The following is a 27,420-nucleotide window of genomic DNA, read 5'->3' on the forward strand; positions in this document are numbered from 1 at the left end:
GAGTGCAGGCAGGTAGTGGTAGGGAATGGTCAGTGAGGTGGGAGGAGTGGATAGGTGGGAAAGATGACAGATAGGTCAGAGAGGCAGGATGAGAGGGAGAGTTGGTCTTGGGATGAGGCCAGCGTTTGGCGATTTTGAAGCTTGTGAAGTCTTCAACATGCCCCCCAGACGTCCATCTCACTGAGGGCAAATATTTAGTCCTCAGTAAAGGACTCACCTTTATGCCTCTCCACCCAAACACCAATGAATACTGCTCACACTTGGACGTCAAACCATTTTTCCGCCACCTGCGTCTACGTGCTTATTTCATTAACCGTGAGTCAAACCCCTCTTCTACAGACCCCTTCTCCCACCTCCAACACATCCCCATCCTCCTGGACACACCCCCAAGGCCTTCTACCCTCCCTCGACCTCTTCATCTCCAACTGCCATTATGACATCAATCGCCTCAACCTCTCCACCCCTCTCACTGATTCCAACTTCTCTCTCACAGAACGTGAAGTCCACGCTCCAAACTTAACCTCACCATCAAACACGTGGACAAGGGAGGCACAGTGGTGGTATGGCGCACTGACATTTACACTGCCGAGGCCAGGCACCAGCTCTCGGACACCTCCTTGTACTGCCCCTTGATCGTGACCCCCACCCCGACCATCAAAACATCATTTCCCAGATCATCCGTAACCTCATCACCTCAGGTAACCTCTCACCCAGAGCTTCCAACCTCATTGTTCCCTGACCAAGAACCGCCCATTTCTAGCTCCTTCCCAAAATCCACAAACACGAATGCCCTGGCCAACCCATTGTCTCTGCATGTTCCTGCCCCACTGAACTTCTCTCCACTTATCTCGACTCTATTTTGCCCACCCCCACCGCCCCCCCCAGTCCAGAAATTCTCCACCTACATTCAAGATACCACACATATCCTTCTCCTCCTCCAAGACTTCTAATTCCCTGCCCACCCAACACCTCATCTTCACTCTGGACGTCCAATCCCTGTATACATGCATTTCCCATGTAGAAATGCCTAAAAGCCCTCCACTTCTTCCTCACCCACAGGCCCAACCAGTCCCCCTCCACCAACACCCTTATCCGCTTAAGTGAGTTCATCCTTATCCTTAATAACTTCTCCTTCAATTTCTCCCACTTCCTACAGACTATGGGGGTGGCCATGGGAACCTGCAATCGATGCCTGCCTCTTTGTACGATACGTGGAACAGTCCCTCTTCCACAGGTACACTGGCACCATCACCACCTCTTCCTCCGCCACATCGATGACCGTATCAGCGCTGCCTCATGCTCCCATGAGGAGCTCGAACAGTTTATCAACTTTACTAACACCTTTCACCCCAATCTCAAGCTCACCTAGCCATCTCTGCTACCTCTATCTTCTTCCTGGACCTCTCTGTCTCCACCTCTGATGACTGCCTCGAAATTGATATCCATTTCAAGCCCAACAACTCCCACGGCTACCTGGACTCCACCTCCTCTCACCCAGCTTCTGGCAAGAATGTGATCCTCTACTCCCAATTTCTCCATCTCCGATGCATCTGCTCCCAGAATGAAGTGTTCCACTCCCGAATATCTCGGATGTCCTTGTATTTCAAGGACTGCAACATCCCCACCCTTCAGTGGTCGAAAATGCTCTCGACCACATCTCATGTGTTTCCTGCACCTCTGCCATCATACCTCCTCCCCGCAACAAAAACAAAGACAGAATACCCCTTGTCCTCGTGTATCACCCCATTAAGCTCCGGAATCAATGCATCATTCTCCGCCACTTTCACCACCTACAATCTGACCCCACTACGAAGGATATATTTCCCCTCCCCACCCTTATTTGCCTCCTAGAGGCAACTCTCTCTCCATGACTCCCTCTTCCGCTTCACGCTCCCCACTAGCCCCACCACCCCCGGCACATTTCCCTGCAACTGCAGGAAGTGCTACACCTGCCCCTACACCTCCCCCTCACCTCCATCCCAGGCCCTAAAAAAAAATTCCACCTACACACCTGCACATCCACTAATGTGGTCAATTGTATCTGCTGTTCCCAACGTGACCTCCTCTCTGTTGGTGAGACCAAGCGAAGGCTTGGAGACCGCTTTGTAGAGCACCTATGCTCGGTTTGCGACAAATGACAACACCTTCCAGACACGAACCACTTCAGCTCCCCCCTCCCACTCCCTGGGTGACGTGTCGATCCTGGGCTTCCTCCAGTGTCACAATGACGCCACCTGGAAACTGGAGGAGCAGCACCTCATATTCCGCCTTGGTCCTACAGTCAAATGGTTTCAATGTGGACTTTACCAGCTTCAAAATCTCCCCAGCCCCAGCCTCACCCCAAGACCAACCCTCCCTCTCATCTGCACCTCTCTGACCTGTCCGTCTTCTCTCCCACCTATCCACTCCTCCCACCTCACTGACCAATCCCCACTACTCCCTACCTGAATTCACCTATCACAATCCCACCTACCTTCCCCAGCCCAAACCCCCCCCCCACTTATTTAAGAGCCCTCTTCCCTTCCCCCATTTCTGAAGAAGGGTCCTGACCTAAACGTCTGCTTTCCTGCTCCTCTGATGCTGCCTGGTCTGCTGTGTTCCTCCAGCTCCACACTGTTATCTCAGACTCCAGCATCAAGATGTTCTTACTATCTCTGATTGAAGTGAAATTAATTGTCTTTGACATATGGGCAAGATCTGACGAGGTGCTGTATCAAACAGTCCTTGTAAAATTGAAAGGAAAACGCTCCACTGACAGGAGTCTTACGCAAATTGCCAAAAAAGGGAAAGATTTGCATTTATGACTGACCAATAAAGGTCAAAAAGTGCTTTACAGCTAATGAAGTTTTGTTCTGCTCTTTTTGCAATGTGTTAACAATGAATTAGAAATTACCAGAGTAATTCATTTTATGGTTTTCCCAGTTCTACTGGGTGCACAGTGCTCAATTTCCAAGCCTGACTTTTATGTTCACTATTTTTTCTGAATACTGGATGCCCTGCAAGACATATCATATGAAGCTGAAAACTGATGAATATTATGAAGAATAATTCAATTTAACAGCAGAATTAAGTAAAATTTTCAGATAATTGCTTCTGGAATTACGAGTGAACTAATGGACAAGGATAGCAGCCAGTGAATCCAAACTCAGTTAAAAAAATATATTGACATTTTTCTAATTTAGTAGGAGCACATGGATCTGCGCCAAGACATGAAGGAATTGGAAAATTAACTGAGAAACACCTCAAACTCTATCATGGTCACATGAAATACAGCAAGAGGCCTTTTCACTTTAGTTTCTTATTCATTCTAAACATAAATCTCAACAAAAACAATAAATTCAGCAGTTTCTGACAGAAACAAAGCTGAATACAATTTCGAATTTTTGATTTTAAGCAGTTAAAGAAACACTTTTTGACCTTTATTGGTCAGTCATAAATGCAAGTCTTTCCTTTTTTCTTGCAATCTGCATAAGTCTCCTGTCAGTGGGGGGGCTTTCCTTTCAATTTTACAAAGGCTCCTTGATACTGCACCTAGTCAGATGCTGCCCATATGTCCGTGAATAAACACAAAACATTTTTATTCACAGAAACTAGACTTGAATTTATCAACATAATGAAGAAATAGAATTGAACACTGAACAAGGATTTTAAAGCTGGTTCCATTTTGCAAGATGGAAAATGCTGAGTATTACACTGTCAATTATTTGTTACAGAATGGTTTTACACCAAAATGTTATGCAGACTTGTGCGCATAGTTATTAACAAATCTAACCATGTGTAAAAACAGATAACAAGGTGTAGAGCTGGATGAACACAGCAGGCCAAGCAGCATCAGATGATCAGGAAAGCTGATGTTTCGAGCCTAGAATCTTCTTCAGAAAGGTTTCCTGCTCCTCTGATGCTGCTTGGCCTGCTGTGTTCATCCAGCTCTACACCTTGTTATCTTAGATTCTCTAGCGTTTGCAGTTTCTACTATCTCTGAAACATGTAAAAAGATGTAGTTTACAGAAAAAAATTGAAATCTTGACAGTAAAAATACACAGATCAGAACAAAGCAAATTAAAAATATACCTCAAACTAAAAGAGCTGCATGGAGAGGAGAGGGACATTCAGACAGAGGCAGAATGAGAGTTAATCCATTTAAGGTTAGCAGTGATCTGCCAAGTATGGTTCGAGTCCCAAATTTTCCTTTATTTGTTAATGCAGGAGAAGTAGCTATTCTTCTACATTCAGCAGAAGAATTATTAAGGCTGTTTGTTTGTGCTGGGTTTCTGTTTTGGGTATGGCGATGAAGCTGTGGCCAAAAACTGCTCTGAAGTGTGTTTTCCCGATTTGAAGTCATGTTCAAGTTTCCACCCAACATATTTGCATAATATCAAAACTAACTTCTGCCTTGAATGAGTTCAATGAAACAGTGCAAACATTTGCATTTGCACTGCTGTTCTTTTGTACTCTCATTGTTGGTTGCCTGATCATTACCATGTAACACCCATGCTGGGCCTGAGAGAATCAGGTCCAAGTTCGGTGGAGCATGAGTAATCTTGGGAGGGAGTTAAGAAGCTAAGATCCATTATCAAGCACAAAATCATTGATTCATCCTGAAAAAGCGGTTATTAAATGAGGAAATCCTGCACTCTGAAAAGAAGGGAGGGAAATAGGCAAGAAGATAGGAGAGGAAGAGGAGTGGGAGGGAAGAGTTTGGCTGCAGGAAAGACTCCAGAATTGGTGGGGGAGGGGTGCTTCTTCCTTTCTTCCCCTCTACCCTGCACCCGACCCTGGCTTTCTACCCAACCCAATCTCACAACCATCCTCCTGATCAGAAAGACCTCTTTATCTGGATGTTGTCAGATTCCTATTTGTGGAACACACACTGGTTATCATGCTTCCTACAGGATAAAAGTGACTGCCCGGTTATTTACTGAATAAGCGTCTCCCTGCAGCATGCTACATTTGTTCCTCAGTGCCAGCAAACGCAGCCATAATAGTCAGAACAATGGAGATATATCCTCCACTTTTCTTTGTAAGTGTCATGCTATCTTTTGCACCCACTAGAGCAGGCAGATGAAGCCTGATGTTAACCTCTGCTGAAAAGAGGCAGACACTTCCAACAGTGTAGACCTCTCATCATTTTGCCCTGGTATGTCAGCTTGTATTCTCAAGTTCTGAAATGCAACAGAGCAGAATGAACAAAAACAATTGACTCCCGGAAATCCACGATTAGCGTCATCTTGGAATCCTGTTTGAATAGTAACACTAACAAAACAAGTAATTTGTCCATTGCTATTAAACCAGCACAATTGATGGATTGACACCAAACACCATCAGGTCAGCTAGTAACTGGTTTTACAAGAGATGACTACTTTGAATTAAGTGATTTGTGTCTTAGCACAAAAGTTTGATGAAACAAGTTTAACTCGATATAGACATATTTCGCATCTTAAATTACAGTCTTTTGAACACCTTCAGACAACTCTGTTCAGGTCATTAAAGTAACAAGTGGATGCTTGCCCCCTTACTGTGTTTTTGGCACTGTTTGCTTATCAATTATTCACTTAAGTCTACATGGTAATTTAAATGATTGAATATTTCATGAATCATTCTCCTATTTTAGGTATTAAATAGAGCTTTACTCATGTTATCTTAAACAGCAAATTCTGTTCAATCTCAAACTCACTATTTCAGAATTGGGCAAATAAATGCATGCAGGGATTATGGTAAACCAAGAGCTCATTTATGTTAATTATGAAGCAGAGGATTATACTTCAAACAAAAATATAAAAAATGTCTTCGTCTAGGCAAAAAGAGAGACTAACATACACAAAGAATTATTTCCAAGTATATAAACCAACCTATCACTTTAGCTTCTTCATCTGTGAGGGTTTTGTTCAGGAAGATTTTCTTTACTCGCAATGTACTTCCTGATGGAAGTACAACTCCTGTTGTTGGCATTGGAGGCTCCCCATCTTTTTGCTGTAAACTATCTGCAATAACTAGAAATGCTCTCAAACCTATGTTCATTCTCTGCAACAAGAATAAGTTATAAGGAGAAACTGTCAGTTCTTTCAAATTTAATCATGCTTGGCATTACTTTGCAACAATTATTGTTCACAACATTGAATTAGTAGCAAACAATGCAAACTTTATGTCAGTACAAAAGAACAATGGAAAATGGTAAAATCAAAGGTTCCTTATCTGAATGCAATAAACAACTGCATAATAAGATAGCAAATTAATGGCACAAATAGAGATGAATGACTTTGATCTAACAGTCAAGGTTGGGAACTAAACATTCCAAAGTACTTGATATTTTGAAAACATAAGGTCGGAAAGCATTGAGGGATGTGGGGTTGGGTAACCCAGACACAATAAAGAATGCTACATGGCACAGCAAGAAGAAAAGATGAAAGCCAAGTACTGTAGATGCTGAATATCTGAAAAAAACGAAATGCTGCAGAAACATTGCAGATTAAGACACATCTGTGGAAAGGGAAAAGCATTTTGAGTCCAATATGGCTGTCCTTCAGAATGCATGATATTGTCAAACCAGAGTTTCTTCCATAACTTTGTCTTCATTTGAAGGAAAGATCTGGCTCAGAAAATTGAGAACTTCTATCAGTATGGGTGAAGAAATGAAATAATGAAGGCAGGAATCCGCGTAAGAGAACTTTCTAGGCCCCCAAACAGTAGCAATAATGATGGGCAGAATATTAAGCAAGTGATTATAGTTTGTAATAAAAACATGACAATAAATATTTGGGGCGTAACCACATAGTGACTGGACAAATTATACTGGCAAATATCTGAAGAATGAGATCATGGAAAGGATTCCTTGAACAATATATCATGGAACTAACTAAGAAACAGATTAAGGTCTTTTCTTGGGTAATGAGCTGGGGTTAACTTGTAATCAACTGCGAGGACCCGCCAGGGAACAGTGATTATAATATGAGTGATAATGGGAACTGCAGATGCTGGAGAATCCAAGATAATGAAATGTGAGGCTGGATGAACACAGCAGGCCCAGCAGCATCTCAGGAGCACCAAAGCTGACGTTTTGGGCCTAGACCCTTCATCAGAGAGGGGCATGGGGTGAGGGTTCTGGAATAAATAGGGAGAGAGGGGGAGGCGAACCAACGATGGAGAGAAAAGAAGATAGGTGAAGAGGAGAGTATAGGTGGGGAGGTAGGGAGGGGATAGGTCAGTCCAGGGAAGACAGACAGGGAGGTCAAGGAGGTGGGATGAGGTTAGTAGGTAGGAGATGGAGGTGCGGCTTGAGGTGGGAGGAAGGGATAGGTGAGAGGAAGAACAGGTGAGGGAGGCAGAGGCAGGTTGGACTGGTTATGGGATGCAGTGGGTGGAGGGGAAGAGCTGGGATGGTTGTGTGGTGCAGTCGGGGGAGGGGACGAACTGGGCTGGTTTTGGGATGCGGTGGGGGAAGGGGAGACTTTGAAGCTGGAGAAGTCCACATTGATACCATTGGGCTGCAGGGTTCCCAAGCGGAATATGAGTTGCTAATCCTGCAACCTTCGGGTGGCATCATTGTGGCACTGCAGGAGGCCCATGATGGACATGTCATCTAAAGAATGGGAGGGGGAGTGGAAATGGAAATGGTTTGCGACTGGGAGGTGCAGTTGTTTATTGCGAACCGAGCGGAGGTGTTCTGAAAAGTGGTCCCCAAGCTTCCGCTTGGTTTCCCCAATGTAGAGATTGCCACACCGGGTACAGTGGATGCAGGATACCACATTGGCAGATGTGCAGGTGAACCTCTGCTTAATGTGGAAAGTCATCTTGGGGCCTGGGATAGGGGTGAGGGAGGAGGTGTGGGGGCAAGTGTAGCATTTCCTGCTGTTGCAGGGGAAGGTGCCGGGTGTGGTGGGGTTGGAGGGCAGTGCGGAGCAAACAAGGGAGTCACGGAGAGAGTGGTCTCTCCGGAAAGCAGACAGGGGTGGGGATGGAAAAATGTCTTGGGTGGTGGGGTCGGATTGTAGATGGCGGAAGTGTCGGAGGATGATGCGTTGTATCCAGAGGTTGGTGGGGTGGTGTGAGAGAACGAGGGGTTCCTCTTTGGGCGGTTGTGGCGGGGGCGGGGTGTGAGGGATGTGTTGCAGGAAATGCGGGAGACGCGGTCAAGGGCGTTCTCGACCACTGTGGGGGGGAAAGTTGCGGTCCTTGAAGAACTTGGACATCTGGGATGTGCAGGAGTGGAATGCCTCATCGTGGTTGCCCTCCAACCCCACCACACCGGCACCTTCCCCTGCAACCGTAGGAAATGCTACACTTGCCCCCACACCACCTCCCTCACCCCTTTCCCAGGCCCCAAGATGACTTTCCACATTAAGCAGAGGTTCACCTGCACATCTGCCAATGTGATATACTGCATCCACTGTACCCGGTGTGGCTTCCCCTACATTGGGGAAACCAAGCGGAGGCTTGGGGACCACTTTGCAGAACACCTTCGCTCGGTTCGCAATAAACAACTGCACCTCCCAGTCGCAAACCATTTCCACTCCCCCTCCCATTCTTTAGATGACATGACCATCATGGGCCTTCTGCAGTGCCACAATGATGCCACCCGAAGGTTGCAGGAACTGCAACTCATATTCCGCTTGGGAACCCTGCAGCCCAATGGTATCAATGTGGACTTCACCAGCTTCAAAATCTCCCCTTCCCCCACCGCATCCCAAAACCAGCCCAGTTCGTCCCCTCCCCCCAATGCACCACACAACCAGCCCAGCTCTTACCCTCCACCCACTGCATCCCAAAACCAGTCCAACCTGTCTCTGCCTCCCTAACCTGTTCTTCCTCTCACCCATCCCTTCCTCCCACCCCAAGCTGCACCTCCATCTCCTACCTACTAACCTCATCCCACCTCCTTGACCTGTCCGTCTTCCCTGGACTGACCTATCCCCTCCCTACCTCCCCACCTATACTCTCCTCTCCACCTATCTTCTTTTCTCTCCATCTTCGGTCCGCCTCTCCCTCTCTCCCTATCTCCCTATCTCCCTATTTATTCCAGAACCCTCACCCCAATCCCCTCTCTGATGAAGGGGCTAGGCCCGAAACGTCAGCTTTGGTGCTCCTGAGATGCTGCTGGGCCTGCTGTGTTCATCCAGCCTCACATTTCATTATCAGTGATTATAATATGATAGTTTTTAGCATTCAAGAATTATTAACTTAAATCCAAAGTTGAGTCTTAAACTTGGGTCAGAGGGGTTTGTTAGCTAAAGCACACTGGAATCAAAAGGCGAGCAAAAAATGTTGAGAAATATTTCTCTAGCAAAACCACCTTCCATTGAGAAATAATATCATTACGAGAAAGGAAGTCCAATTGTGGCTAAATGAAAATAATAACAATGCTAGCATGCGTAGTAAACTTGAAGGTTGGGTAAGTTATTGAAAATAGCAAATTATGAGTAAAGAACAAAAAGGGAGAAAACAGAATATCAGAGTTAATTAGCAATATTAAAACATACTGTTAAGAGCTTCAATAACTATGTAGAAAGGAGCATGTAGTGAAAGTAAACATGGTCAACTAAGAACCCGGGACAACGGAAATTGCAATGGGAAACAAGGTAATGGCCAAGACATCCCTAATGTATTTGCAAATATCAAATGTAGCTATTGTTTAACAAAGAAGGGAGAGAGAAAACATGGAACTATGGACCAGAGGTGGTGACGCCTCGTGGTATTATGCAAGGCTGTTAATCTACAGATCAGGTAACATTCTAGGGACCCAGGTTTGAATCTCCCCATGGCAGGCAGTGCAATTTGAATTCAATAAAACATATGGAATTAAAAGTTCAGTGATGACTGTTGTCGACTGTTGGGAAAAATCCACCTTCCCTCATGTTCTTTAGGGAAGGAAATCTGTCATCTTTAACTGGTCTGGCCTATATGCAACTCTAGACTTACAGCGATATGGTTGAGTCTTAACTGTCCTTTGAGCAATTAGGGGTGTGCAATGAATGCCAGCAAAACCCACATCCTGTTAATGAAGAAAAGGGAATTCATCATTGAAGAACCTGAAAAAAGAGAATTCGAATTTGGCCGATTGAAGATTTTTTTTGAGTGTGAAGCCATCAGAGTAGAGAAAAGGGAATAAAGGGATGTAGTTTATTTGGATTTTCATAAGGCAACAGTAAAGACTATTTCAGAAGGCAAGTATTATGTTAGCTTGTATATAGGATAGAAAACAGTTGATATATATAGATCATTTTCAGATTGGTGCTACACTGATCAGAGGTGGAGCCTCAAAGAACACAATAAATTATATGCAAGTTTGTTGAGGATTGACACTAGATTGCAATAGTTGTTACGAGGACAGTGAGACCGCAAAAGCATGATGACATGCTAAATGAATGGGCAAGAGTTGCTAAATGAAGAATAACCCATGGGGAATTATTAGGTCATTCATTGTGACAGGAAGCATAGGTTAAATAATGCATAAAAACTTGCACCTAGCCAGGTGGCAATTTTGGAAGTGGACAGTCATTTAATCAGATGGGAGAGCAAAGTGTGAGGACTCGATTAGCCAACCACCTAGTTAAGAATCCCACCTCGACATGCTGTCATGACCGCAGTAGCAAGCAGAATGCTCACCATGAAAGGGGGTGGGAGGGGGCACGATAAGCAAACGCTTGTTCAAAGGCACATAACATATTTATCATAGGGTTAGTACAGAAGATTTCACTCAGCTGATACTTGGGATGACCTCTGAGGAGAGATCGGCTCGATTGGGCATGTATTTGCTAGAGTTTAGAAGGATAACAGGGGACCAGATTGAAGTATATAAAGTTCTAACAAGGCTGGACAGACTAGATGATTTGGAAGCCCAGAATCTGGGGTAGAATCTCAGGATGAGGAAAAGATTCTGTATTCAATGTTCTATCACAGAACATTGTGGAGGCCAAGTATATATTCTGAATATATTCAAGAAAGAGACAGATAAAGTTTCAGACTTTAGTGGCATCAAGGGGTATGGGAGGAAAATAGAAATATGGCATTGAGGTAGAAGATCAACCCTGATCCTAATGAATAGCACAGCTGGTTCATAAGACTAAGTGGCCTACTCCTGCTCCTAGTTTTAATGTTTCTATGGCTCATGCAACTGTTTGCATTACTTTAGCCACTTTCTGGGGCTGTTTTGAACAGCAAATGTCTCGGAGAAGTTCTTGTTTTATATAGATCATTTGGAGAATAGCTTGTTTAGAACTAGCTAAGTTGGAGTAAGATGTGCTAAAAAAAACAAGCTGCCCATCTGACCTCTCCCTCGTGCAGTTCAAGGTGATACTCTTTTTGTTTGCAAACATGACTGAAGGAGCATCTCAAGATTGCATTTCCTGAGAAAGCTGCATCTCCAGGACTTCAGAGATGACAATAGACAATTAGTGACTTGACCATATGTGCAGAACATCAGAGCAACAGATTCTGGAACATAGTTGATCCTTCTGACTTCGAGAATAACCTATTTGCTCAAGTGCTTTTGTTCAGGAAGCAAATTTCTGTAAAGAGATCTTTCTTTTTCTTTTCTGAAGAATCAGCATGTTTGTTTTTGGAATATTTAGAGGGACAAGATTTATAATTTGATATAATTGGCATTGTCTGTAAACCAACCTTCATTGAATAAACTTTGTTTTGATAATAATAATTGCTCTTGTTAAGAAACCTGGCTGTTAAATCTTGCTGTTTAAAACCTGATATGGAGAAGGCATTTAATTGATCATGTTGGCAACTAGAAAAATCATTTTAAATTTAATTTATGTTGTGATACATGAAGTAGTGGGACTTGAGCAACGGTGTATTGTCCCAGCATTGGTCACAACATCTACTGACCGGATTATCATTTCATTGGGAAAATGCTATAAAATATTAGTACAGTTTATCGTAACAAAGAGTCATAACATCCTAAACAACTATGTGTTCTCTAATCTGATAAACTTATTTCTTAGTTTGCCAAACAGTAACAGAAAAATTAAACAGTTAATCCTCGTCTTACCTCTGGATTAATAGCAAATGTTTTTGATGGCTTTCCGACACAAAGTAGATCAAATATGATTTCTTTCATTGCAAAATCAAGACGTTCCTGTTGTTAAAACAAAAACAATGTAGTTGAACTTATAAGTGTTTATAAGCAATACAGTTCTGTTTTATGGTTGTATCGCATTTATGGCATTGAAACTAGCCACAGTCAATATGCTCACAGCAGTATTCAAACTTCAAGTCAGATTCCTCCCAAACTACTTCATGGGGTAGCACAATGGATCAATGGTTAGCACTGCTGCCTCACAGCGCCAGGCATCCAGGTTCAATTCCACACTTGGGTGACTGCTTTTGGAGAATGCACATTCTTCCCGTGTCTGCGCAGACTTCCCCCGGGTACTCTGGTTTCCTCCCCCAGTCCAAAGATGTGCAGACTCGGTGGATTGGCCATGCTAAATTGGCCATAGTGTGCAGGGATGTGTAGGTTAGGTGGGTTATAGAGGAATGGGTCTGGGTGGAATGCTCTGAGGGTTGGTATTGGGACAAAGGGCCTGTTTCCACGCTGTAGGGATTCTATGATTCATGATATAACTATTAAAATAGCCATGCTCTTTCTTTCCTTAGATGATTTTCTAGCTTCCCCTTAAAAAGATCAAAATTGGCTGCTTAAACAATACCTTGGGGTAGCAAAATACCATGTTCAACTCACTCTCTAAGTAAAGACACTCCTTCTGATTTCTTGGTGACCATCATAGCCATTAGTTCCACTCCTTCCCATAAAAGGGCATGTTGTCTCTTTAGACCCTCCAGCAAAATTTATTGTACTTTTAAAGATCTTCCCCCAGTTTTCTTTTTTCCAGAAAGAGAAAAATCTAGTCTGTTAGTCCTTCAGTGATAGGTATATCCTGACATTTCTGGTAAGATCTGTGTACCATCTTCAGTTTCTCTACATACTCTTTCTAGTTTTGCAACCAGGAGTGTGCACAGCATTCTAAAGGTGATCTAAACAAAACTCAATACAGATATAACATAATGTGCTCAATTTTCAATTCTGCCCCATTAACACTCAAGCCTGGTGCTTGTTTTGCACTTTTATGCTTTAATGCTAAACTAAGAATAACCTAAGGATTCCCTTTTTCTTCCAACCCAGCTAGACTTACACTTTCCTACCAAATACAGTAGCTCAGATTTGGTTTTGAACTTCATTTGCCATTTATAAAGCTTTTCTGCAAGTTTATTAATATTCTCCTGTAACATGCTGTAGTCCGCCTCAGTAACAATTTGGCTTCATACTGAATTTAAAATATGTATTTTTGATTCCCATGTCCAAAATATACACTTAAATTTTGAATTCCTCGCAATACTAACATTTGTGCAAAAACCATTTATCACTGTCCACCAGTCCTAATCTAACATCTAGTCCCACCTTTATTTGAAGAAAGAAATCCATTTTGCCACCTGTTTCATAACTGCACATGTAGAGATAGTGCACACATGCGCGCAAAAGAGCACATGCACACGCAAATGAGACAGCATATGTGTAAGCGAGAGAACACATGCGCGAGCGAGAGAGCATATGTGTGTGTGAGATAGAGACAGCACGAGTGTGTGTGTGAGTGTGACAGACAGAGAGGAAACGTGTGAGTGAAAATGAGAGATCTCTAATTCTAATGGTTTTCATTCTAGGGTGTTAAAAGGAGTGGCTGCTGTCATTGTAAATGCACCTGTTTTAAAAGCAGCCCCTGATAACTGAAGTGGATCCAAAAACCAAAAGTTAGCCCTTGAAAAACTATTTTGGCAAACAAAAATTTCAGCATGCTATATACAGACTATACAAGAACAACAGGTATGAACCGTAAACAACTAAGAACTATTTCTTAGCAGGATGTTTCCAATAAAGTCAAGCTTGTTAACAATAAAGCATAACTACACCATAAATGTTATTACTTAAGTCGTACCTGAGCAATAAATTGGATGATCTTCACAAATATGTTCAGAGGTGTGTCACGGGGAACCACACTGCGGGAGCCTTTGGGGAAAAGTGCTGATACAATGCTTAAAAGGCGACTGTTTAAAAAAAATCAGAATGGAAAAATGTAGATTAAAAATTGATCAGTATCAGTATGACACAATATGTGAGATCCCTGATTTACAACAGATTCTAAACAATAAAAGCAAAATTAAGGTAGTACTGAGATATTTCATAATTCAAAAAAAATTATTTCAAATTATTTTTGTACAGGACAAAATTATTTCCTTTACATTGGGGAAACGAAGCGTAGACTTAGTGACCACTTCGCAGAACATGTACGTTCTGCTCACAAAAATGACCCTGAACTACCTGTTGCCTGCCACTTGAATGCACTACCTTGCTCCCTGGCAACCATCTCTGTCTCCACCTCGCTACAGTGTTCCAGTGAAGCCCAACGAAAGCTGGAGGACCAACACTTCATTTTTCGCTCAGGGACCCTACAGCCCTGTGGACTCATAGAACATAGAACATTACAGCACAGTACAGGCCCTTCAGCCCTTGATGTTGTGCTGACCTGTCGTACCGATCTCAAGCCCATCTAACCTACACTATTCCACGTATGTCCATATGCCTGTCCAAAGGCGACTTAAATGTACCTAAAGTTGGCGAATTTACTACCGTTGCAGGCAAAGCGTTCCATTCCCTTACTACTCTGAGTAAAGAAACTACCTCTGACATCTGTCCTATATCTTTCACCCCTCAATTTAAATGCCCCCTCGTGCTCGCCGTCACCATCCTAGGAAAAAGGCTCTCCCTATCCACCCTATCTAACCCTCTGATTATTTTATATGTTTCAATTAAGTCACATCTCAACCTTCTTCTCTCTAACAAAAACAGCCTCAAGTTCCTCAGCCTTTCCTCGTAAGACCTTCCCTCCATACCAGGCAACATCCTAGTACATCTCCTCGGCACCCTTTCCAAAGCTTCCACATCCTTCTTATAATGCGGTGACCAGAACTGTACGCAATACTCCAAGCGCAGCTGCACCAGAGTTTTGTACAGCTTCACCATAACGTCTTGGTTCCGGAACTTGATCCCTCTATTAATAAAAGCTAAAACACTGTATGCCTTCTTAACAGCCCTGTCAACTTGAGTGGCAACTTTCAAGGATCTGTGTACATGGAGTTCAATAATTTTAAAGCCTAAACTCTCCCATGTCCTAGCCCTGCACCCCACATACTAGGCCTTGTTACCACATAGCCTGCCACTACACACCCCCTGTTGTTAGTCACTAACAGTCCCCATTAACAACCATTCACCCTTCCAGTGTGATCGTTAGCAACCCCTTTGTCTGTCCAACTGTCTCTATCTCTCTCTTTGGGCTCTGTCCTATTGTCTAATCCCTACCCCACCCACCTCCCTATTTTCTGCATATAAACTGATGTTTTCCCAGCCATTAGTTCTGAGGAAGGGTCACACCAGACCTGAAACGTTAACTCTGGTTTTCTCCTCCACAGATGCTGCCAGACCTGCTGAGCTTTTCCAGCAACTTTGTTTTTGTTCCTGATTTACAGCATCTGCAGTTCTTTTAGTTTAAATTATTTCAAAGCTTAATTTACGTACAACAATGCCAAAACAAACATTCAATCAAGATAGTTATCAGATGCCCAATGATGTCGAACAATACTGTAATCAAAGGCAATTTGAGACATTTAAGTGATGCACTTTGGTAGGAGTAACCAGAAGGCAAAGTACAGGGCTAATGGTAAGATTCTTAGTAGTGTAGATGAGCAGAGAGATCTCGGTGTTCATGTACACAGATCCTTGAAAGTTGCCACCCAGGTTGACAGGGCTGTTAAGGCGGCATACAGTGTTTTAGCTTTGATTAATAGAGGGATCAAGTTCCGGAACCAAGAGGTTATGGTGAAGCTGTACAAAACTCTGGTGCAGCCGCACTTGGAGTATTGTGTACAGTTCTGGTCACCGCATTATAAGAAGGATGTGGAAGCTTTGGAAAGGGTGCAGAGGAGATTTACTAGGATGTTGCCTGGTATGGAGGGAAGGTCTTACGAGGAAAGGCTGAGGAACTTGAGGCTGTTTTTGTTAGAGAGAAGAAGGTTGAGAGGTGACTTAATTGAAACATATAAAATAATCAGAGGGTTAGATAGGATGGATAGGGAGAGCCTTTTTCCTAGGATGGTGACGGCGAGCATGAGGGGGGCATAGCTTTAAATTGAGGGGTGAAAGATATAGGGCAGATATCAGAGGTGGTTTCTTTACTCAGAGAGTAGTAAGGGAATGGAACGCTTTGCCTGCAACGGTAGTAGATTCGCCAACTTTAGGTACATTTAAGTCGTCATTGGATAAGCATATGGACATACATGGAATAGTGTAGGTTAGATGGGCTTGAGACCGGTATGACAGGTCGGCACAATATCGAGGGCCAAAGGGCCTGTACTGTGCTGTAATGTTCTATGTTCTATCTTCTATTATTAATTTACAAATAAAAATATGATTAGGGATAATCAACATGGCTTTGTTTGAGGAAAATCTTGTTTCCCAAACTTTGTTGAGTTTTTTGAGGATTGATTAGGCAGAACAATAGATGTTGTTGCTTGGACTCTAGTAACATCTTCAACAAGGTTCAGCATGGTAGTCTAATTAGTAAAATTAGGTCACATGGGATTAAGGATGAGCTTGCCAACTGGATTCATAATTGACATAATGCAGGAAACAGAGTTGTGGTAGAATGTCGCTTCTTGGTTTGGAGGCCCTTCATCAGCAGTGTTCCACAGGGTTTGGTTCTGGCTCCTCTTTTCTTTGCCCTTTATATTTTCATCCAAATCATTTATATAAAGGGCATGGTTAGTCAGTATGCGGACGACACCAAAATTGGTGGCATAGTAGAGTGAAGAGGTTTTCTAAGATTTCTGGGATCCAGATCAAATGTGTCACTAGGTTGAAAAATGGCAGATGGAATTCAATCTGGGTAAATGCGAGGTATTGTATTTTGGTACAACAAACAAGGGTAGCGTTTATACAATTAATGGTAGGGCCTTGGGTAGGGTCGTAGAAGAGAGGGACCTAAGGGTTCTGGTACATAATTCTTTGAAGTTTGCTTAGACAGGGCCATTAAAAAGGCATTTGGCGCCCCTGCCTCTTTGCTCAGTCCTTTGAATATATTATTTGGGAAGTCATGTTGAGGTTGTACAGGACATTGATCAGGCCTCTTCTAGAATACTGTGCCCAGTTCTGTTCACCAGTATGGAGATTATAAAACAAGACAGGGTTCAGAAGAAATTTATCAGATATTGCCGAGTATGGAAGGTTTCGTTATAAAGAAAGGCTGGAGTGGCTGGACTTTTTCCACTGGAACGTAGGAGGTTGACAGGCGACCTGATAGAATAGATAGAGTTAATGGGGGCATTTCAGGCCTAGGGGGCACATTTTAAAGTTGGGAGGACGGAGATTTAAAAAAAAGACATATGGGGCAAATTTTTTTTAAAGAGTGGTTCACACATGGAATGAACTTCCTGAGGAAGTGGTGGATGTGGGAACACCTACAATGCTGAAAAGACTCTGGACAGGTGCATGAATAGGAAAGTTTTGGAGGGATATGGGCCAGAAGCAGGCAGGTGGGACTAGCTTAGTTTGGAATAATGTTCGCCACGGATTGGTTGGACTGAAGTGTCTGTTTCCATGCTGTATGACTACGACTTTATAAAGAACCATTGGCAATCTTCTTTGAAAACATGGAACTGATTGTTGTGTGGCTAAAATTAGATAGAAGGGGTTATAACAGTGTGTATGACATTTTTAAAGTAGTATTGTTGTTTTCAAAAATATTATTTTTTACTGTAACCACCATGCATTTGATTAGCAAGTAAAACAAAACTCAAAACTTGCATTGTTTCAAAATGTTCATACTAAAACATTGGATGTCCTAGTGTACACTAACCTTTAAATATTTGGCAACAATTGATGTTTTTCAAGAAGTTGACATTAAACATACTACCCTTTGTTTTAATTTATGTCAACAAATGTGAGAACAGGAGACTTCTCAAGCACAATGACATTCTGAAGAACAGGATATTTCAAAAATTTTGGTTACATCTATCATGGACATGCCACAAGCATTTGGCCTAAACAATCTGCTCCGTGGAAATATTTCATGCGTGCATTACAGAACCACTGGCCTGTTTTAAAAGGAATATTGTATTTATTTTAATGAAATGTTTTAGTCAAGCAAATGCTTTACAAATGGGAGAATATTTAAAGGACCACTGGAGCTTTAAATATTTCGCTATTAGTGAGAATAATCTTCCTCCTTATGCAATATACCTGATACCATTGTTAAAACAGTATCTGTAATATTTCGAGATGTTTACCAATCGATTAACTGTCTAAAGTATACCTAAAAGTCTGTACTCACCTTTGTGTTACAGTGTTGCTTTCACATTTTATTCTGATTACATAAACCCATAGCAATCTATACAAAGATTCCAGTGCAACCCGTGACATTTTGGGGTCTTTGTTCTATAAAGAAGAAACAAAGGAAATGTTCCAATAGCTAGAAGACCATGAATAACTTGGACCATAAATATGCACTTTCATTCAAAAACATAATTAAAGCAGTGCAGAAAAAGGGCAGATATACAAAGCACATATTCAAATAAATATATGAGGAATTGTTTAAATTATGTGGAAAGCAATCCTCTTCTCTGCAATTGATCAATTCTAAATCTAAATTTTGACCAGTAGGAATCCAATACTGATTCTGGTGGAATACCACCTCCCATTGTCCACGACTCAGAATTTGACAGCCAGTCCCCTCCTTTAATTTGAAGCCAGAGAGAAATCCATTTTGCCACCTGTTTCCTGACTTCACGTTTTCCAATCTTCATGATTCATTATTCTATCAGGTGGCACTTTGAGACATTTGAAAATCCATATATGTTGTATCTACTGCATTATCATCTATTATTTCCATTACAGAATCCTCAAAATTCAATGCAATTGGCTAAGCAAGATTCTGCTTTTGAAATCAATGCATTATTATACCTTATATTTAAACGTTTTTCTAATTTGTAAATACCGGAATTAAATGAGTTCTTTTCCAGCCATCTGGCAGTGCATCTTTTGTATTAAATTGAATGTATACAACACTGTCTTCGCTGTCACTTCCCTCGGCTCTTTTTCATGTAGTGTTACTTATACTCCACTGCCTCCTGTGGGTTTTTTTCATTATTATAGCTATTATTTCCTGTTCTATTATTTGAAAATTAATATGCTGACATTCAGGACATTATTTAAAATAAAGTATTTCTTTCCTTGATTACAAATGACAGCATGGCAAGTGTGAAATAAATTATCTGACAATCAGCAACAACTTGCAGTTATACTGCACCTGTAACATAACAGAATTAGTCTAAGGCATTCATGGCCATGGCAAATGGTGGAACCGATTAATTTTTGGCAGTATTACAGGAAGATGTAGAATCTAAATGGACAATAACTTTGAGCAGGTGAAACATCCTTCTGGATGACAACTTCTGTTTCTTTTAAGCACATTTGAAGAAGGCAACAGGAAACAATCTTATGCATTCTTTATCTAGTCAAAATGTTAAGTTGCAGTTTTTAGTAAGCATTTGCACAGCAAAGCACAGGCTATGGGACATGGAAAATTAAGCAGAGGACTGGCCTTAGACACCAACTGCTGCTTCACAGCTATGCTATAGAATATAATTTGACACAGAGCCACAAAAGGAGATGCGTGACCAAAACATTTTTCAAAGACGTAATTTTTAAGGGAAAAGTTGAGAGAAATAATAAGTACAGAGACACAGAGATTTAGGGAAGAAACTTTAGAGGACCTTAAACCTTTAGTAGCTGAAAGAATGGCCACCAGTTGTGGGCCAATTAAGATTGGGTTGTTCAAGACTGCCATTTTCTTGGAGAGTTGCATAGTTAAAAGGACATCACAGAGATATGAAGGGGTGAGACCATGCAGGATTTGAAAATAAAAATGTTAAAAACAGCTCTGCTTAACTAGAAGCCATGCAAATCGAATGTGGTGACAGTTACGACACAGGTAGCAAACCTCCACATGACCCATCAAAACAAAACAGATTGCCGTCCAATAATCAGTGTCTGTGGAAAAGGAAGTCCAAGATTGCACAGTAACAAAGGAAAGGGCTTATTTGGCAAGTTTAATTGAAATGCTTATCGAACAAAGCAGAGTCTGATTCGTCCTTAGAAGGAGAAAGGTTAGTCGGTGGAAATGGATACTAAATGGATTGACACAAAACTGATGTCAGCTGCATTTTCATTTTCATTCCCATAGGATAGGTAAGCTATAAACGCTGTTCATGGCTATAAGCAGATTGCCTGTTGAAGTGCAGGAAAAAGATCAGAGTTCATATCATTCAAAGATAATAACTATCTGAAAAGTTCACATCTTCCAGAGCCACCCTTTCTCTGATGGTACCATGGAAGCCCTGGGGAGAAGTGGACCAGAAAGGAAATGGACCATTTTGCATTAGATGGATGCAGTTAGTCAACAGTAAGCAGAGCCTGCCAAATATTTAATACTGGGAATGTTACACTAAAGATCCGGTGGCAATGTCAGGTGTAAAGACAAGACCAGAACTGTGAAGTGACTTACAAATTTATAAATTTTTTTTTTACAAGCTGCACAGCCCTACGTACACTAATGTAGTAGCATCAGCATTAATGAAATTTGTCTCTATTTGCTGATCACAATCGTACATTTCAACTCAGAGAAATACAATCAATTGGTAGATAGATTCTTGATTAGTAAGGCGATCAAGGGGTCCAGGGAGAAGACAGGAGGATGAGGTGAGAAACACATCAGCCATAATTGAATGGCTGAGCTGACTCAATGGGCTGAATGGCCTAATTCTACTTGGAATTTTAGGTTGAGGGCTTATCTTTTGAGGAAAGACTGAACAGTTCCAGGAAGAAATCACAGGAGTTTAAAAGACTGTCAGTTGATCCTACTGAAACATAAGAGATTCTGGTGGGGGGGGGTTGATGGAGTCTATGATGCGAAGAACTGTACTATTACAGAAAATCTAGCACTACCATCATAAAGTCCCTACAGTGTGGGAGCGGACCATTCAGCCCATTGAGTCCACCCTGACCCACATCCTACCTTACATCCCTGTAACCCTGCAATTGCTGTGGCTAGTCCATCTGGCCTGCATTTCCCCGGACACTATGGATAATTCAACATGGCCAATCCATATAACCTGCGCATCTTTGGACTACCTATAAAAGGAATAGATTATAAACTGGAAGCAGAAGTATATACAGGTGCACCCGGATGAAACACATGCAGACACGGTGAATGCATGCAAACTCCACACAGTCACCCAAGGGTGGAAGTGAACTCAGGTCTTTAGCACTGCAAGGTGGCAGTGCTAACCACTGAGCCACCGTGTCACCCAGGGGGCACAGTTTCAAAATATTAGATCTCCCATTGAAGACTAAGTGACAAGGGATGTTTTTCTCTCAGATGGTCATGAATAAATAGAATTCTGTACTGCAGAGAGTAGTAGAAACTAGGTATTGGATGTATTCAAGGATGAGTCTAATCGATTTTGATCTACTGGAGAGTCAAAGATTTGGGGATCAAGCACGTAAGTGAAGTTAAGGCCACAATCAGATTCAGCTATAGTTACAGTGAATGATGGAATGGGCTTGATGGATCAAATGGCCTACTACTTTTTTTTAGAATGCTCTGTGATTCAATGTATATACTTCTCCTACCAGTTTATAATCTATTCCTTTTATAATTAGCAGCCTCATAGCGCAGCTTCAGTTCCCAGCGAATTCAGCAGCTTGTGACTCATCTCCTGAGCCCCAAAATCTGTCCACACTCTTTAGGCACAAATCAGAAGATAACAGAATAGTCCTCGTGTGCCTGGATGAGTGCAGCTTCAAAACACTCAAAGTTTGACCCATTCAATACAAAGTAACTTGATTGATCAGTATCTCATTCTCATTCATTCTCTCAAACACTGCTGCTAAAGAAAGCAGTACATACCATCCACAGGGGGCAAAATGTTCCTCAACAGCACTCTGTTGTGATCTTTAATAGCTGGAAGGAGGGCAGCTATAGCTGCACTGAAACACCAACATTTTCGAGTTTCCCTCTAAGACTCAGAGTAGCTGGACTGTGAACTATTATCACAGTTTTTCAATGCTGCTGGATCAAAATCTTGGATGCTCTTCCTAACTAAACGGCTTAAGAAATTAGTGATGACAGAGGTTTTACATTTTTCCTTTACTCTCAAAACGTGGGCACTGATGGTAGGCCAGCATGTACTGCCATCCTCAATTGCTCATGGTCATAAATCAGTTCCACTTAACAAACTTATAGAAAGTGACAGATGACCAGGTTTAAAATGTCATAAAAGATCTACTAAAGAGAATCAAACCTAGAGTGGTTTATTTCCTTCATGTGATGACAATATGACAACACAAAGTCAAATGACATTGTAGACAGTGTAGACGACAGCATAAAATTACAAAGGTATATTGATAGGCAAGGTGAATGGACAAAACGGTGGCAGATATCCTTTTAAAAACAAAAAGGATAGAAATGGATACTTTCTAGATAGTATGGAGTTAAATACAGCAGCTGTTCAAAGAGAGTTGGGGGTCATGAGCAGTGAGCTTTAAAATGTCACAAGGAGGAGCAGAAAATAATCACGAAAGCTAATGGAATGCTGGCTTCTATATCTAGAGGACTGGAGTACAAGGTTAAAGAAGTTACGTTGCAGTTAACAGGAAAGATGTTGTGAAACTTGAAAGGGTTCAGACAAGATTCACAATGATGTTGTCAAGGTTGGACGGTTTGAGTCACAGGGAGACGCTGAATAGGCTGGGGCTATTTTCCTTCGAGCCCCAGAAGCAGAAGGGAGACCTTATAGAGTTTATAAAATCATGAGGGGCATGGATAATTGAATAGCCAAGGTCTTTTCCCCAGGGTAGAGGAGTCCAAAACTAGAGGGTACAGGTTAAGGTGAGGAGCAAAGATTTAAAAGGGACCTAAAAAGGTTAGAGGATGCTGTGTATATGGAATGAGCTGCCAGAGGTGGCGGAGGAGGCAGGTACAATTACAACATTTAAAAGGCACCTAGATGGGCTTAGAGGGATATGGGCCAAATGCTGGTAAATGGGGTTAGATTAATTTAGGATATCTGGTTGGCATGGATGAGTTGGTCTGAAGGGTCTGTTTCCATGCTGTACACTTCTATGATTCTAACCCTGGCTAGATCCCACATGGACAGCTGGGTGCAGATCAGGGTATTACAACTTAGGAAGGGCATTTTGCCTTGGAGGGAGGACAGCGTAGGTTTACAAGAATGATAACTGGACTTCAGGGGTTAAGTTATGACAACAGATTACACAAAATAGGCCCATTTTCTCTAGAATTAGAAGGTTAAAGGGTAACATTAAAAGGGAAAAACAGGGTAGATAAAGGGTTTCCAATGGTTGGAACACAATCCGAGAATTACGGCCAGACCATTCTGGAGAGATGTTAGGAAGCACTTCTGTACACAAGGGTGGTAAATGTTGGAACTCTCTTCCACAAAATGGTAACTCGGTTGCTAATTTTAAATCTGAGATAGATAAATGTGTGTTAAGTAAAGTTATTAAGAGATATAGGGCAAAGGCAAGTTTTTGGAGTTAGACCACAGATCAGCCATAATCTCACTGGATGGTGGAATATGCTCAAGGGGCAGAATGGCCTATTCCTGTTCTCATGTACATTGGTTGATGAAATTAGTACTTTCTATTCACTCCAGTTTATCAACGATTTTCGTTTTAAGTGACAACACACTTAACAAGTGACAGTTTTATTCAATATCACTACCTTTTTCCAGTGATTATTGAAATGAACAGGTCACTGCACAGCATTAAATATAAGGTCATACTCACTAAAGAATTAACAAATGTAATGCAATGACCACAATTTAATGACTACACTCTTCAAGTGAGCACTGAAAACACTACCTATATAAAGATTTCTTTTACATTATTTGTTTGTCACTAAACTTTCTAGATTTATATACATAGGCTTAAGAACTTGGTACACATACCTGCAAAGTTTCTATTTGCTTTCTGATACTGTTGTTAGATGGCATCTGAATAAAGCAATGTAAGACAGCAAAACATAAACAAGCATGAAAATGGGATGTCCATGCATGTTAGATGGGGAACAAAGCACAAACTTAAATCCTTGAAAGCATTTGATGAACAGAGGCATGTATAACAAACAGCAGTCTGAAGAGCTTTTGTTAAATGTAACAGAAGACACTGCAACACACTTGGAGTTAAACTGAATGGTTAAAAATAATATTTTTGGAAAATGACAAACAACAAAACATACCATTAATATCATAAGCATTTTGTCCCTCCCAAGGGGGTTTTGTGATGCTACATACAGGCATAAATTAACATAAAACTGAGTTAATAGGGAGTTCAACAAGACAAAACAAGACAGCATACACATGTACAGCCATGTGGAACAATACGAATAAACAAAATGATAAGCATGCAGAAAGAAATGCTTCTAGGAAAGAAATATCTGGAATTCAAAGTAAAAGCCATCTCTCACCATCCAAACAGGAGAGGTAATTATTATTTAGGAAGCCTAATACTCAAATCCAGATCTGATACATCAAGGAGGAACTAAACAGTACTGACAGAGGCCAAAATTCAGGTTAATTGCTTATCTGTTGGTGCTACTTTTTTCTTTGAGAAGCTCGATGTAATACGAATAATCAGAAAGTCAAAATTGGGTAAATTGCCTCTGAGCTTGTTTTCCCCCTGTTATTTGCAGTTCATTTGAAAAATAAATTAGAGGTTGACTGAGAAAATACCATGTTTGGGTAAACAAAGCACAAGGACAAAAAACAAAGACAGAAAATGGGTTCTTGCAATTCAAGTGTTTGGAAGATTCCCTATTCTTTATTACAGTATTTGGATCAGACACATACGCCCAAAGACCAGACTGTGGATGCTGGCATTGCTCCATAAATTCACAAATCATTCTGTCCTTTTTATTCATTAATTTCATTTTATAAATGACTTGTGGAACAATCGACAGTTTGCATAATTTTTTATGATCAAATTAATTTTGTCCATTGCGCATTACTTACCTTTAAGTGAGACAGACAATTCTGAAGGAATATGTGCCAGTTGTTGAGAAAGAATTGTTTTTGACTGACGCACAGGAGGCAGGTAACCAATGGGTACAGGGCCTGAGAAGGCAAACAGAAACTAGAAATGACACCCGTAATCAGCACCATTGATAGTTACAAAAAACACAATTCGAGCAGAAACCCAGATGTGTTCTAAAAGGATAGAAATATGTGGTTTTGGTAGTCAGTTACAATGTTGGTCATGCCAACTTTCACAAATTGACAAGAACACTCAAGATAATAAAGTGTGAAGCTGGATAAACACAGCAGGCCAAGCAGCATCTCAGGAGCACAAAAGCTGACGTTTTGGGCCTAGACGCTTGAAGGGTCTAGGCTCGAAATGTCAGCTTTTGTGCTCCTAAGATGCTGCTTGGCCTGCTGTGTTCATCCAGCTTCACACTTTATTATCTTGGATTCTCCAGCATCTGCAGTTCCCATTATCTCTGATACAAAGAAAACTCAAGATATCTGGATAAAGTTGCACCTCTCTGGCAATTTTGTGAGATGTCTCCAGCAGAAGCATTCAACTTTGGACACCACCATTGAAAGGTCAGGAGGCCAACAAGCAAGACAGGTAGTTGTTTGTAGCTGTGTACAACTGCTTGCAACAGCAGGTAAGAAACGGAGCGTGTTCATGGGCAAGAAGGAGTGGGCGCACAGTGCAGTGACTAGAGACAAACTGTTTTGTATATTTTGGAATGGTGAGAGAATTGGCTGTGTCTGTGCTTCCTGTCTACTTGGTTTTTACTTTCCTCCTCTTTTGGCAACAATGCTTCACTCAATAATGTCTTCTACAAGTGCTGGCAATTTTCAGGTATCTTGCCCAAGAATCCATTTTACTTGTATCAGCTATATATTGAGTATGACTGGACACACGATACAACATCCATCGTAACAGAGTTGTGTTTTTAATCAATAGCTGTAGTTACTTGGAGGGAGGACAACGTAGGTTCTGGTTTAAAATTAAGATTTCTCTTTTCAGAACAGACTCGATATAGTGATAGTGCACCACTTTGCAACCACAGGACAAAGTGAAGAGAGAGGTTTCAGCAAACTACAACCAAACCAGTCCAGTTTGTGCTCTGACTGCTGTGTGGCCAAGGTGACAAATTGTAGGCTTGGGGCTCTTATGACCTGAATATATCGGCATTTTACTCACAAAGCATTTACAACATTAAAAATTTGAATTTCTATAAATATACAAGCACAACTTTTTGTAAGGCCTGTAACATCAGTAAAAGTGCCCTACTGTGTGGGAGAGGTTGGGAAAGCAGAAAGAAATGAAGGTGTAAAGCACAAACTATCATGTGTGTCAACCGAGATGAACAGAAGTTTCATTAACTACATTCTCAAGCCGCACTTGTCAAAGATGAAAAATGATTATAGGTTTCCTTTATGAGGATATCATTGGACAGCTGGGCTTATTTCCACTGGAATTCAGAAGAGTGGAGGGGGTTGACTTGATTGAAGTGTCTAAGATCCTGAGTGGTCTTAATGAGGTGCACACAGAAAGGGCGTTTCCCCTTGTGGATCAGTACAGAACTCGGGGGCTCTGGTTTAAAATTAAGATTTCTCCTTTCAGAACAGACACAAAAGGCATTTTTTTCTCTTACGGACTATACTGGAATTTCCTGGCAAAGGAAGAGGCGGAGGTAAGGTCTTTCTTTAGGTACAGGTGGATATATTACGTCAGGGTGGGAAAATTATTGGAAAAGGCTCTCAGAGATAGGTTTTATGATCACTCAGAAAGGCACAGTTTGATTCATGATAATCAGCTTAGATTTGCGAGGGGTAGATCATGCCTCACAAATGTTATTGAATTCTTTGAAGAGGTAACCAAACACGTGGATGAAGGTAGAGCAGTGGATGAAGGTATATGTAGATTTAAGTAAGGCGTTTGATAAGGTTCCCCATGGTAGGCTCATGCAGAAAGTAAGGAGGCATGGGATTGGGGGAAATGTGGCAGATTGGATTCAGAATTGGCTAACACTTAGAAGACAAAGGGTGGTGGTGGACGAAAAATATTCAATATCGTGCTCAGTTACACGAGGTGTGCCACAAAGATCAGTTCTGGAATCTCTTCTATTTGTGATTTTTGTAAATGATTAGGATGTAGGAGTAGAAGGGTGGATTAGTAAGTTCATGGATGATACAAAGGTGGGTCGAGTTGTGGATAGTGCAGAGGGCCGCTATAGGTTACAAAGGGGCATTGATAGAATGCAGAGTTGGGTTGAG

At 41.6% G+C, this 27,420-nt stretch overlaps 1 protein-coding gene across 8 annotated transcripts in view; it reads right to left on the minus strand.

The window, feature by feature from the left end:
* The window catches only part of fryl (furry homolog, like), a 361,259-nt gene that overhangs the window by 181,139 nt on the left and 152,700 nt on the right, over positions 1–27,420 (minus strand). For 5 of the 8 annotated variants that reach the window (XM_059647684.1, XM_059647683.1, XM_048544213.2 and 2 more), the window contains exons 11-16: positions 25,144–25,245; positions 24,082–24,126; positions 18,384–18,487; positions 13,938–14,046; positions 11,996–12,082; positions 5,850–6,021 (exon numbers count right to left, since the gene is read on the minus strand). In XM_059647684.1, coding sequence (XP_059503667.1) covers positions 5,850–6,021; positions 11,996–12,082; positions 13,938–14,046; positions 18,384–18,487; positions 24,082–24,126; positions 25,144–25,245 — 619 coding nt within the window. The remainder of the gene's footprint in view (positions 1–5,849; positions 6,022–11,995; positions 12,083–13,937; positions 14,047–18,383; positions 18,488–24,081; positions 24,127–25,143; positions 25,246–27,420) is intronic. The other 3 variants (XM_048544223.2, XM_048544242.2, XM_059647685.1) reach the window with 1 other exon arrangement.

Source organism: Stegostoma tigrinum, chromosome 1 (genome assembly GCF_030684315.1).
Source record: "Stegostoma tigrinum isolate sSteTig4 chromosome 1, sSteTig4.hap1, whole genome shotgun sequence".
NCBI lineage: Eukaryota > Metazoa > Chordata > Chondrichthyes > Orectolobiformes > Stegostomatidae > Stegostoma > Stegostoma tigrinum.